Source organism: Labrus bergylta, chromosome 10 (assembly GCF_963930695.1).
Source record: "Labrus bergylta chromosome 10, fLabBer1.1, whole genome shotgun sequence".
Taxonomy (NCBI): Eukaryota; Metazoa; Chordata; class Actinopteri; order Labriformes; family Labridae; genus Labrus; species Labrus bergylta.
The window spans coordinates 15,239,571-15,254,116 of record NC_089204.1 but is presented as its reverse complement, the minus strand read 5'-3'; the positions used below and the strand labels follow the sequence as shown (position 1 = coordinate 15,254,116).

At 38.9% G+C, this 14,546-nt stretch overlaps 1 protein-coding gene across 1 annotated transcript; it reads right to left on the bottom strand.

Annotated features, from left to right (window-relative positions):
* Positions 1 to 917: 917 nt before the first annotated feature.
* On the bottom strand, positions 918 to 4,546 carry LOC136180365 (uncharacterized). Its single transcript, XM_065959610.1, has 3 exons — positions 3,440 to 4,546; positions 3,085 to 3,309; positions 918 to 2,232 (listed from the first exon to the last, which is right to left on the bottom strand). The coding sequence occupies exons 1-3, from the start codon at positions 4,037 to 4,039 to the stop codon at positions 1,936 to 1,938; spliced, it is 1,122 nt and encodes a 373-aa protein (XP_065815682.1). The 5' UTR covers positions 4,040 to 4,546; the 3' UTR covers positions 918 to 1,935.
* Positions 4,547 to 14,546: the final 10,000 nt, after the last annotated feature.

The window sequence follows — 14,546 nt, the reverse complement described above, 5'->3', positions numbered from 1 at the left end:
ATTAACATCGTATTACTATCAGTTTATAAAATAAACTGAACATTACAACTTAAATCACTTATTATCCACAGTAAATAAGGTAATGATGCAGCAACGTTTTTACATACAACTTACCCTCAGCAATGCAAAACGGCACTGTGAGGGACAGATGGAGCTACGGTAACCCAGGAGGTACAGAAGCCGCAAAGTGCCAAAAAGGTAATTCTCAAAGGAAACATAAATTTGATAAAATAACAGTAAATATACATAACTCGTTAAGATAAAATTCACAAATACTTAACAGAAATGAATTATAAATGAAATGTCAAGTATAAATTGTAAACTGTACTCAAAAATAAAGTGCATTTTAACTCCGTTACATTTACATAATAACTCCTGTTTACTACAAGGTCAGCTAACATGATGAACCAGTTCATAGACGGTATGAACTCGTGTGGAAGGCTATGGGACACAGTGAAGAGACACTGGAAGGCTTTCCAGAAGGTGTTCACACATGAAGAGGGACCACTGACAAGATCAGCATTCCGGGAATTATTCTCAGTTCAGTGGAGTGACGAAGGGACAAACCGCAGAGATGCTGAGGAGGACACAATGTTTTCATGGGAAAGTCTCCTCAACACAATTAAAGGTGTGTGTTCTTTGTTGTGTAATTAAAACAATGAAATATGAACTTGGGATATATACATGTTAGACAGTTGTTACACACTCAGAAAATTTCAATATGATGGAGCAGTACAGTATAAAAGGTATTTGTGTGTGTGTGTGTGTGTGTGTGTGTGTGTGTGTGTGTGTGTGTGTGTGTGTGTGTGTGTGTGTGTGTGTGTGTGTGTGTGTGTGTGTGTGTGTGTGTGTGTGTGTGTGTGTGTGTGTGTGTGTGTGTGTGTGTGTGTGTGTGTGTTTTCACAGAAAAACAAGCTTCCCTCTCTTTTGAGGACCTGCTGGCATTTGTGAGTGGAGCAGATGCAGTACAAAGTGTAATTTGGCTTGGCTTTGAGTTAAGCTTTGTAATTTTGTTTATTAAATGCTATTTCAACCGGTCTGAATGGTCTAGTGTGTTAATACAATATAACTAGCACATTTGCAGTATTTGGAGGTGTCTCCTATGAAGATAAAGTATCAAGTTGACTAAACGCTATTTCCGTACCTCTAGAGTGTAGAAATTGAACCAAATGGATTACAAATTACACGCAATGTTTTATTAATGAAATAAAAAGTTTGAAACACATTATACAGTGACAAACCCAGAGGTAGACACTCAGAAACAAGTCAACTCAAGGTCTTACAGTAATACATAGCTGCATGTTACAGGTGTGAAGTCACAGCAACTGAAGCAGCAGTTACTTTTCAAGGAAAGTACTTCAATAAATGAAATTACCATTACCCTTCATTGTTCCCATTTTCTTATATTTCCTAAAAAGCTGCTATAGGCAACATTCAGCAACAAAATGTCACGCTACACATTCACAAAACAATGGTTTACACATTTACTTACTGTATTCCTCACCTATACTGATCAGAACTTATTAAAGAATATATTTATGACAAATAGACTATTTTGAATGGACAATGTGTCACTCAGTAACAAAAAATACTACTACTGAATTCTTAGGAATCATGAGAACTCACACAGGTGAGAAACTGTACCTCTGCAACACTTGCAGGGAAAGATTCAGTCAGTTAAGAAAGTTGCAAAGGCATGTAAATCTTCATACAAGTTACAAGGCGTATGTAAAGAATTGAATGTTATATTATATACAGTGTTTCTAAAACTACAAAATGTTTACAAAAATGTTATTCAAATGATTCCAGGCAAGGTATGATTGGAGAGAGGGGCACGCCAGTGTCCACTCCTCTCTCGACAGACATGGTGGGATAGGGACCCTCTCCCCACTTACACAAAATACTACTCAAACAATTGGGGACGGATAACATCCCTCAGTGACATGTAGAAATCCAGTGCTCTGATGTGTTGTTTGGAAAGCGTAACCCTGATTCTTCCATGGTGATGGTACAGAGATCAAAAATGTCCTCATCACATGGGATGGTTGTTAGGAACTTGCAGGTCTGCTTGGCTGTAGCCAGGTCAATGGCATTAAAATGGACTATGTGGTCATCTGCACCCCACAAATGAGGTGCTGAAAACATGATGTTAGGTATCCCACTGGGCACAGTAGGGTTCCTAGATGGCCGGATGCGATGTGTGTTCCAGATATTTTGTATCTCATTTAACTCCTGAAAAAATGTGAAGAGATGCAGGTTAAACATTACTCTTAAAGAGAGAGAGCGAGAGAGAGAAAGACACACACAGACAGAGAAAGAGAGAGACAGTGGAGGAGAACTAAACAGTATTTCACGTTAAATATACATTTTACATATGCGTACACATTACATGGATTACAGGTCAAAGTTTATTCTAAAGTTATATTTTCTAAACAAATTCCCCTTGCTTGCAACTGCACAGGTGAGTATTTTAAGGTATAAGGCTATATAAGGGTATATGTAGCACACTTGAATGAACCACAGTGCGCTTAGAGTTGTATGTTGTTTTACTTTTTTCTGCAAACACAAACATATAGCAGCATTGTAAATCTGAGCTTCATCAGAACAACACAATGATTGACCTGCGCTGACCAAGAGCGACCCTTAACCACAAACTCTCTCTTGTGGTGAAACTCTGGAATTACAATGCCTAAATCTTTTCCTTTGAGCCACAATAATTAGTTGTAAATAATGAATAAACAAATATATAGGGGGGATGTGCTTTTATGCCACTGTCCCACATACATGGTTAACAAATATTGGAATTAATTAATTAATTTAACGTAATGCTAAAGACAAGGATACATACAGATATACACATGCGTAAGGACCCAGTTCTCTTGCAATCAGATAGATAGGTAGATCTACTTTACATATCCTAATGTAATATTCTTCTTCCTGTAAATGATACTGTATATTAACTAATGGGATTCCAACGAAACAAAACAAACAAACAATAAAAGACAGGCTAGGATTAATACAGTAGGCTACATCAATCAATCAATCAATCAATCAATCAATCAATATTATCAAGAATTGACATACCTGAATGATGTTCATGAAACAGAACTGTGACAGTGCTTTGTCCAGGAAATCCCCCCCCAAAAAACCTTGATCTTTGAGCTCTCCCAGTAGCTGGATCCAGTATTCAATGCCTTCCTTTCGCATGACACCCCACCAACTTTCAATTCGTTGATTAGCAGTGCTTGCTCCTCCGATGTGACTTCGTTCGGCTGCTCTGCTATCCAAACCATCTCGACGAATGAATACCTAGACAAAGGTGGAAAGCACAATTACACACGCACTGTAGTTAAATATAATTATGAGGAGCTTTTATTTTACTTGAATATTTCAATTTTTTGAAAGGGTTTGAGTAGGCCTATTTCTTCCAGCATTGTACCTGGATATCACGAACAACGACGTTTTCTGTTCCTTGATCTGTGCGGACAATCCTTGGGCCACCTCTAACTTCTTCCATGGCTTCAACAAAGTAGCCTCCAATTACATGGGGATTAGTGCTTATTTGGGCTGCTTTTAACCACATGATCTTTCTTGAAAACCCATCAATGCACCCATTAATACAGATGCCATAGGGTTTCAGCTTGTCATAGGAATCCATGTGCCAAATAAAATTAGGTCCTTCAGAAAAATACTGCCTTCTTTTTAGTCGTTGTCTCTGGCGCATTCTGCTTCTCACAGGATCGAGCTCTGACAGGATCAATCTCACATCCTCTTTTCGTACCTTAAGTCTATGTCCCAGACACTTTCTGTACATCCACCGGTAACCATGATGTCTCCCAGGGCCTCTCAATTGCTCACTGATAAAATCAATTACTTCCTGCAAGTCCGAAAATTGTCGACGACAAAGTCTGTATTCTCCAAGGATTCTGATAAGATGCCTCTGGCTTAAAATGAAACCATATAAGGCTATGCTTGTAAGTATTTCTTTATGACGCATATCTAAATTGAAGAAAAAAATGATGAGACTGTCTCGATCCATTACAATAGGCCCACATTCACTGCTACTGCTTTTCTGTACTATCTGCGAGATAGTAAAGGAAGGAAAATTCCTCTTTACTCCTTAAAATTCCTCACTTATTATAAGTCGCACGTGCGAGATAGTAACTCGCGCGTGTGAGATACTAAGTCGCGCATGCAAGATAGTAACTCGCGCGTGTGAGATAAAAAACAAACAAACATCCATGTCACCTCCAGGGCTCCGTATAACTTAGTTACATTAAAAAAGATTATCGATTGAATTTTCTGTTTCAAATAATCTCTCCAGCTCTGTACACAAAGTGTCTCTCATCCTCTGTGTGTAATGGCACACACTCTCCCTCTCGACCGACTGTATGAGCTCTCTCTCCCTTTCAGAGATTGTTTTGTAGTTATTAAAAGAATAATCAACTTCAACATCAAAATTGAATCAAAATCAGGGCAACAACTAGTTTGGAGCTTGTACCAGTGTTAAAGATTCACCCCGCCACCCATCGTACTGCGTGTTCTGCCCGCTCGCCTCATAGATTGTAAATATTACGTTCGACTGCCTGAGAGCTGGAGTCTGACGTCACTTTCCTGCGTCGTCCACTTGCCATTTCGTTTTCGAGTTGGTTGGAATTATGTCATACAATATGCATACATAGAGAGTAAAAGTATAATGTAAACTGGATGACTGAATATTCATTTTAAAGAGTAACTAAACCCTAAAACCACTTTTTTCAACTATAAACCTCTGTATTTAAGTATTAAGTAGTGTTATGGATCAATCCAAGTCCCAATCTCGACATTTGAGTACAAAGTATTGAAATTTGAAATATTGTGTTAGAAAAGTGCATAGTGTCTGCCCTTCCGTTTGAAAAACTCTAACCCAATGTGGAGTACAGTACTACGTATAGGAGTGAATTAACTACGTCACCAAACCTATAAAAGCCTCGTCACCCGACTCGGCGAACTGTGGGGAGTCAAGTGTGTGTGTGTATTTGTGTGTGTGGGGCAAACATTGTATCATGTTTTGCGGCTGATAACGGCGCGAAAGGAGTGAGTGGGGGAGTCTTACCCCCTTGCCCCCTCCCTCTCCAAGTTGATACATTCAACATATATATGTGTACAGTGAGAAAAGTTTTGGGCTGAGGCAAAAATGACATTCTAAATGCATTTTTTGAAATTCCAAGGTAGAGCACTACAGCTGAAAATATGGGGTTTAGTCACCCTTTAAATATAGGTCAAATAATGCACCTATATTCTGAAAATTAAAACGTGTTTCTTTTACTGTATTTTCATATTAAAATTAGCTTTATCATTTGAATTTTGATCACTAATCGCTTCCATAGATCTGTACTAGTATTGGTCCTAGGCCCATTCATGAGAGCAACCCATCCGGGTACTTTGCCCAAACGATGCAGGCCCGGAAATCATTCCATCTGAATGAATGGCGGGTGGGGGGTGGTCACTCTGGCGAGCCGGAAATGATGTTCGACTGCTCGAATGAATAGGACTTGCAACTGCTTTTACCTGGGTTGGAACTTCTTTGTCAAAGTAGGCTAGTGTACCTGCTTTGGCTTACTCATCTTTTAAAGCTTGAAATGCACATTTTTGTTCTGATCTAAATCTGATTACCTACCTATGTGCGTACAATCGCTGTCCGCATGTTTGATAAATACGGGATTTTTGTATTTATGCGCATTCTAAATTTAATTCATAAGATAGAATTTATAACACTTTCAACACACTGTTGATAAATGAGGCCCTGGGGCACAAAAAGCTTAAGTTTAGTTTGATAACTTCTGTCTCCTCCCACCTTTTGCCATGACCCATGAGCCGGGTTATGCCATTCTGGAGATTGATATGATCCAGCGTCCGTAATGAGTCTATTGCCGCATCCTTAATAAAGGTTTTTTGTAGAGATACAACAGACCTTGGAATGCCTTAATTGACAAATCAGATTCAAGTGTTTAAGAAAGTCGTGTAATAATGCTTAAATAGGTTTAGATAGGATGTTGTAATCTGGAGGATCAGTAGTGTGAGTTGTGCATTAGGGGAAAATAAAGGCTTCAGTCTGCTGCTGCACAGGCCTGAGGGCCCAGGGTGTGGCCACTCTAGAATCACAGCAGACAGGTCTGTTATGGAGCCTAACAACATTTGGGACGCAACATTGGTTATCACATTACACTTTACTTGAGTAAATCCATTTTAGTTAATGCTTCTGTTCTTCTACATTTCAAAGGCAATTCTTTTTCTATTACTTCGATGATTAAAGATGAACAATTGACACATAATCTCCCCTACAATTTAAAGTACAGAGACATGAGAAGACTGGTAAGAACATTATTAATCTCAAAGAAAGTTCTGGTGCACAATAGTGTTTAGTTTAATAACTACTGTATGTACAGAGTTTTTGTGAGTAAGCTAATTGCAGCTTCAAAATTGACACACCTGACATTTCACTATTAGTGTTATGGCTAGTACTAAATCTGGACCCAAAAGCACGACTCAGACAGGCAGGATACGTGTTCAAAAAGTTTATTCAAAAACGTGACTCAAAAATGTACAAGGGGGAGGGGTAGAGTGAAGTCCCGAGGTCCCATGTGGCGGTGTCCAAAAATGCACAGAGCTGGATACCACACAAGCTGGTGGCGAGGTGAAGCAGAGGGAAATCTTTGTAGCTGAGACCCTTGATCACCAACGAGCTGCACCTGGCGCCACCTGGGAAACGAAAGGAGTGCGTACTTTCCAGTAGGGAGTTTCAGTATACTGAACTTTCGTGGTCATTCAGTATGCATTTTTTGGGTCCGTCTCAGTATACTGAACATTTCAGCATGGATAGTAACTTCCGGGTTTTATGCAGTATGGATCAGATACATTCTTTCAGCAAATGAATTGTATTTTACCACCCACAATGCTGTGCGAAGTTAAACGTAAAACGTTACTTCACGTGCGCCTCCAAATAAAAAAACAAACGAGCGTGGATTAATTTAATCAATTTTTAATCTAGAGTTAAAGTCCCGACTGAAATCACTACTTTTAATTAACAACAGAAAATATAACAAATGTCGGCATTATTATAAAACCTTTCCCCCTCTATTTAAATAATGAAAATAATTTATATAGGCTATGCGTCTTTATTGGTTTATTTGACTTTATATTCTGAATATTACTGTCTTTCATTTGTACTGTATGCTATTTAATCTGTCTTTTACATAGTGATATGCAGTGGGTACGGAAAGTATTCACACCCCTTCACATTTTTCACTCTTTGTTTCATTGCAGCCATTTGCTAAAATCAAAAAAGTTCATTTCATTTCTCATTAATGTACACTCAGCACCCCATCTTGACAGAAAAAAAAACAGAAATGTAGAAATTTTTGCAAATTTATTAAAAAAGAAAAACTGAAATATCACATGGTCATAAGTATTCAGACCCTTTGCTCAGTATTGAGTAGAAGCACCCTTTTGAGCTAGTACAGCCATGACTCTTCTTGGGAATGATGCAACAAGTTTTTCACACCTGGATTTGGGGATCCTCTGCCATTCTTCCTTGCAGATCCTCTCCAGTTCTGTCAGGTTGGATGATGCATGTTGGTGGACAGCCATTTTCAGGTCTCTCCAGAGAGGCTCAATTGGGTTTAGGTCAGGGCTCTGGCTGGGCCAGTCAAGAATGGTCACAGAGTTGTTCCGAAGCCACTCCTTTGTTATTTTAGCTGTGTGCTTAGGGTCATTGTCTTGTTGGAAGGTGAACCAGTCTGAGGTCCTGAGCACTCTGGAAGAGGTTTTCTTCCAGGATATCTCTGTACTTGGCCGCATTCATCTTTCCTTCAATTGAAAATAGTCGTCCTGTCCCTGCAGCTGAAAAACACCCCCATAGCATGATGCTGCCACCACCATGTTTCACTGTTGGGATTGTATTGGGCAGGTTATGAGCAGTGCCTGGTTTTCTCCACACATACTGCTTAAAATTAAAGCCAAAAAGTTCAATCTTGATCTCATCAGACCAGAGAATCTTCTCATAGTCTGGGAGTCCTTCATGCGTTTTTTGGCAAACTCTATGCGGGCTTTCATATGTCTTGCACTGAGGAGAGGCTTCCGTCGGGCCACTCTGCCATAAAGCCCCGACTGGTGGAGGGCTGCAGTGATAGTTGACTTTGTGGAACTTTCTCCCATCTCCCTACTGCATCTCAGCCACAGTGATCTTTGGGTTCTTCTTCACCTCTCTCACCAAGGCTCTTCTCCCACGATTGCTCAGTTTGGCTGGACGGCCAGGTCTAGGAAGAGTTCTGGTCGTCCCAAATTTCTTCCAGTTAAGGATTATGGAGGCCACTGTGCTCTTAGGAACCTTGAGTGCTGCAGAAATTCTTTTGTAACCTTGGCCAGATCTGTGCCTTGCCACAATTCTGTCTCTGAGCTCCTTGGGCAGTTCCTTCGACCTCATGATTCTCATTTGCTCTGACATGCACTGTGAGCTGTAAGGTCTTATATAGACAGGTGTGTGCCTTTCCTAATCAAGTCCAATCAGTTTAATTAAACACAGCTGGACTCCAATGAAGGAGCAGAACCATCTCAAGGAGGATCAGAAGAAATGGACAGCATGTGAGTTAAATATGAGTGTCACAGCAAAAGGTCTGAATACTTATGACCATGTGATATTTCAGTTTTTCTTTTTTAATAAATTTGCAAAAATTTCTACATTTCTGTTTTTTTTCTGTCAAGATGGGGTGCTGAGTGTACATTAATGAGAAATGAAATGAACTTTTTTGATTTTAGCAAATGGCTGCAATGAAACAAAGAGTGAAAAATGTAAAGGGGTGTGAATACTTTCCGTACCCACTGTATATATTTTTTAACTGACTGTATATGCGCATTACTCCTCTTGAATAAGGGTTAAAAAACAAACAAAACAAAAAAAATGGGTGGATGCGGCCGGTTCGGGAAACGCAAATGACGCCACTTCCATACGGAATGAATCAGACGAAGTAGGAACAAATATCTGCCTACTGCGCGCGCCTACTGAATAGTAGGTACTAAACAGTATACACCACGGATAGTAGGTACTGTCTACTGCCTACTGACAGATTGAGTAGGTACTTGGCAATTCAAACACAACAAAAGGAGAAGGGAGGGCTACCATGACGTGAATCATGACAATTAAAACTGTTTCAACATTGAATTGTAGTTCTAGTTCTTCTGCCTGCATGGTGTACTTCACTCAGCATTTCTGATGTACCCAACACAAAACAGTTGATGGAAAAGGTCTCAGGCATAGCAGCAACAAGCATCTGCTGTGTTTGACTTTGTTATGATAAAAGCAAATGAATCAAAATATAACGCATCAGCATCTTCAAAGTCAAAGTAATTTTTATAGTCAGTTATGCCATACGTACTGGACATACAGAAAAATCGAAAAATTGTTTCTCTCCGAACCACGATGAAAACTGCTATAGTATAGAAAATATATAAATAGCAGATAAAAATACAGATATAGAAAAGTACAAGGTTAATATTCAAAAAGATGTTCATTCAAAACCAATAACAGCAACAACAACAGATGTGGCTTCGTTTGCAAACTGGGGCCCGTTTCAGTAAGCAGGATTTATGCAAACACTGAGTCAGTTAACCCTGAAATGAGGGAAACTCTGGGTTATCCGTTTCAGAGGGGGGAGGTCACTCAAACCTGAGAAAGAGGGGTAACTCCAGTCCGTTCCAGAGAGAGAGGTAACTTTACCTCTGAGTCAGTTACTATGGTAACTGAGTCTTGAGTTTCTCAAGGTCTCCTCCCTCTTTCAGAGCGCGAACACACACAACCCTACTGCGTGTAACAGTCGGTCTCTGCATTCTTGTGTGGCAGGTTACCTTTTTTGTGTATACCTTTTTTTGCTTTCCTGATGCCATGGGAAAGGTTGGCCCTTGCTGTTCTCAGGCCAGTTGCATCTTGCACTCCACTCATCCAAAGAAAACATTTAGCTCTTACATGTGATTTACTAGAAATGCAGAGGATTTAGGGGAAGTTTGGGGACCAGTTTGAGGAAGTAATGAATCAGCAATATGTCACTTCTTGTGCAAACAAAATGCTGATTCAGCACTTTTTGTCAATGTGTCAAATTTGGCCAACTTTGTATAGCATACAATGTATCTGAATTCTGTGTTATATTGTATTCCCTGCTGACACTGTTAAAAATGTCAGGTTATCTCCTATGTCTAGTTTTCTATCAACTTTAGGTTTTTTTGGGACATTCTTGGCCTCTACCTACTTTTCTTTTGTGATTTAATTTGTGTATGTGCACATTTTCTACGTTAATCAAGTACCAGGACAACTTTCAGATAAGGAGGACATTTGCATTGGCCTGTTGTGAAGTTCACAGTCTGACTGTTTAGAGTCTAAACATATTGTCTAAACTTTAGACAATATAACCAAGCTACTCTCAGAGGACAAAAGTACTTTGAATTAACCTTTTAGCTGACTTGGATCTGTGAAAGATTGCTTGTGTGTAGCTACAGTATGAACAGTTTCCTCTCACAGAAAAATGAAGCACTTGCTGTAGATTTCTAATAACCTACCTTTGTAGCAAAACTAGAATTATTAAGTGTGCGTTCATTTAAAAACACTAGAACTCTGGTGTGGACCCTTTAGTTAAGAGATGAAGAGGTGCAAGGATGAAAAAAGTGTTTAAATGTTTTAATAGCAGTTCTTGAATTTATTAATACTAAAATTGATTTCCGACTTCTAGTTTTGGAAACGCTTTCAAAATATACAGAAGCAGACTGAGGGCAGCCTGGAGGAGCTAAAAGGGACTTGCAGGGCAGACAAGGGGAAGACAGGCACGCGTCTGTCATTGGGAATGGGAGCTTCCCCTTAGCATCATGGCATCTGGAATTCCCCAGCATAACACACAAGCTAATAAACACCACATCCCATAGCGATTGATTAGAGAGGGCAAATAACAAAGAAATTGTATAGAGCCAAAAGAACCTTCTAACCTACATAATGCACCGAAATTGAAGAACTAAACCACTGCTGCCAAGCAGCTGATTCAAAACTAAATTGTCCAGGAGACCCAGAAAACACTTAAAACCAAGGGCTGCCAGGTAGGCCTTAACAGTTAACACAAAAGGCCAGGGAATAGCAACAAAACTACCAAGAATCCCACGGTATTCACTCAGAGACTGCAATGGAAAACAAAAATGCTGTAATTCTTTGTTTGTGTTTACGTATACACAGACAACAAGAGAAAACACAGAGAGGAACCTAAAAAAATAAATAACCAAATTGCCCTCTGAGATGAATAAAGTTGTCTGAGTCTTAACCTCTGATAAATAGTCAGTCTTAATCAAAGCTTGATTAAAGGCCCTGACCATAGACTGTAAATATTACTGGACGAACCCTGACCCGTCTGTTACATAGGCAGAAAATGAGTCCAATCGACGGCCGCGTCCATATTGGATTTGCAGTCTCAACCTAACTTCGGATCAACCTAACGACAGCAGTAAGGCGGGACCGGCGGGACTTAACTCCGCCCATTCAGCTCGACGTTAGCGGTCCACTTGACAGCATAGCTAACAGCTAGGCTGCTATCATCAACTATTCCTGCTCGTCCTGAGAAAACTCTACAAACAGTAAGTTAACATTTAACTTTTCTACAACACAGTTAAAACGAATTATATTCAACCCAAATATTTAATTAAAGTCTTAAAACTACACTTTTTTAAATATACAATCATGGTTATTAGCTATTTGTCAGAGCAGTTAGACTTTGTCAGTGTTAGCAGAGCAATACATTAACAAAGTTTTATCCATAAACTGGGAGACATCCAGAAGAAATGAATATTACAAAGCATACAGTTCATGTTACTGTTCTGACAAAAAGAGGAATGTCTGCGTTTTATATTTACTGATGTCAACAGCGATGAGGTGAACATGACAATTGAAAAATAATGATATAGTATTTATTATAAGACATTTGTTTTCTATTGAGCCCCGTGAAGTCATGGAGTCTGTGGACAGTGTCAGCTTCACACCAAAAACTTTAAGTATTAGAAAAAATAGTGTTTAAGACTGGCATCTATTATGATGAGTTGCAGCTACCTTGTTCAATATTATTCCTGCAGATGTGGCTAATAACAAAAAAACAGCCTGAGCTGTCACATGTAGGTAACTGTACATTTTGTGTTGTCTGAGGTATTAATTGAACACCTTTGTATTTCTCCTATAGACACAGTGTGGATTATTGGTGACTGGTCCGTCGAGGTGCCCAGAGAGCTGCAGAGACAGAGGAAGAAACCTGGGCCTCAACAACATCTGCATTGGTTGGTTCTTCTGGGGTGGACTTCGGTTGCTTCTCTTCAACAGCTCGCTGTGAGGGAGGTCTCCCCCGGATGGCCAGCTGTCATCCACAGGCTGAGAGCTGGAGCTGAGACGGGTTTTAAGCCTCTTGACAAACCGTTACACTGCGCCCACCTGTCAAGCTGGTTAGCTACACGCCTTATTGTGAATAACTCTTATCCTTCATCAAATCAAAACTGATGAGTCATCAAAACATTCACCCCCCGTACAGTGTGTGTCCATGGAGACATGAGCTAATCACACCTATTTGTTTGTTTTGTACCAGGCTGTGAACATGTTAATCTCTGCTATAAAAACAGACTTTTTTTAATGTTGTTTTTCAGATGAAATAAATATTTCTATAGAAATGCACTCCTTTATGTCTACTTATGAGCATACATTTCAGATTTTAAATGACAAGACTAAAATGTGCATTAATGCTCAACTCAATAGCTAAGGGAAGGAAGTCTACTTTTACACAACTTTTTATTCTTTCAACATTTTTTTTTACCAAATACTAATGTAGTTCATTTCTTAAAATGGGATGGAACAGAGTCATTGCAACAATATGCCCTTAAACACAGTCCCATTCTTAAATCAAGATACATGGAGAGTAAATAAGATCAATAACTTGTGAATAAAAACACAGTTAAAAATGATTTAGAAATGTAGTCTTCCCTGATCAATATCACATAATATCAACTTCTCCCATCTAAACTGGACAAAGGGTTTTAAAATGGGAAGAAAATAGTTTGATTGCAAGTTGTTTGGAGGAGATCTAGTTTTATTTGAACAGCTGAAGCATGAATACAGTCTTCCAAGGTGCAAACCCTCCTCCTCCTTCTTCTGAAGCTTGTGGAGCTCGTTGATGTGCTGCTGTCCTATCTGCTGGCCATCTTCTCTCAGCAAAACTTTGACTGTTGAAAAGTCATTCAGAAGAAGCTCGAGCATGTGACATGGATCCAGGAGAACATGGACTTTTAGTGAGGGGTCTTCAGGATGGCAAAGAAAGAGAGAAAATAGCAGTTATTCATTAAATCATTTTTTTTGTTCTCATCTATTTTCCTGTATTCATCTGTGTGTAAGAGCACATTTATAAATTCAACAGTGTACTACCCAGACAACAAAGGTACAGTATTCAGATAATCAACATCTATTTAAAGTTAAGAAGATAAACCTTATTGTAATTGTGCTGTTTTCAGCTCTCTCACTCACTCACACAATGATATTCCACATCAAATTGTCTCAGATTTTGTGTGAGGAAAAATTAAGCAGCTTATTGTGGATAGTACTTCATCTTTACATGAAACAAATATAATCTGAATTATTTAAATCAGTAACAGATCCCAACTCTCTGTGCTTTAGTACAGAACATACAGTAACTCATTTATGAGCTCAGTACATGGCTGTATTCTTCAAACTATTTCTTATACTTTATATCTATGTGCTTTATATCTTATTTTCATTTCATATGTTATTTATATTTTATATTTCTACTACTATATTCTGTAAATGAGTTCAGTGAAAATTAATATGGTTATTAATATAGTTTTTTTTTAAATTTGTTAACAGTTTGCTCAAATCTTAAGACACTACATCAACCATGTAACTTTACTGTCATCCTCTATAACCTACACAGCACATTAGGTTCAGTTCAGTTTATGTTACTGACGGATAATTACTACAAGGTTTGTTTTTAATGTCCACATTTAGGTGGAGTATAACATTCATCATAACGTCAGATAACCACGGAGGTGAACCTTTAGCTTCTAACATCACACAAACTCATTATTTTCAACAACAACATCTTAACAACAAACATTTTTAAATCATTGACCGTAAATAATGAGCTACACAGTTAGCCGACTGGTTTACAAGCTACCGCTAAACAAGCTAGGTCCGTAAATATAAACACGCAGTAAGCAGTAAATATAACACTACTATATCACTTACCGAAGAAAACTGAAGCATCAACTTGTTGTATGGTCTGTTAACCGCACAGCAAGCCATGTATGTTGTCAGATATGTGTTAAACAAACTCTCCAAACGAAGTAAGAAAGAGGAGAAATCAGACGGATCAAGCTGTTAGCCTCCTGACCTGCTGACCGCGCAGAGCTGTCAATCAAATCTGACACAACCAAATATGGGCATAGTCGTTTTCCTTAAAAGAATAAAATCCGATGAGTTATAAAAAAAT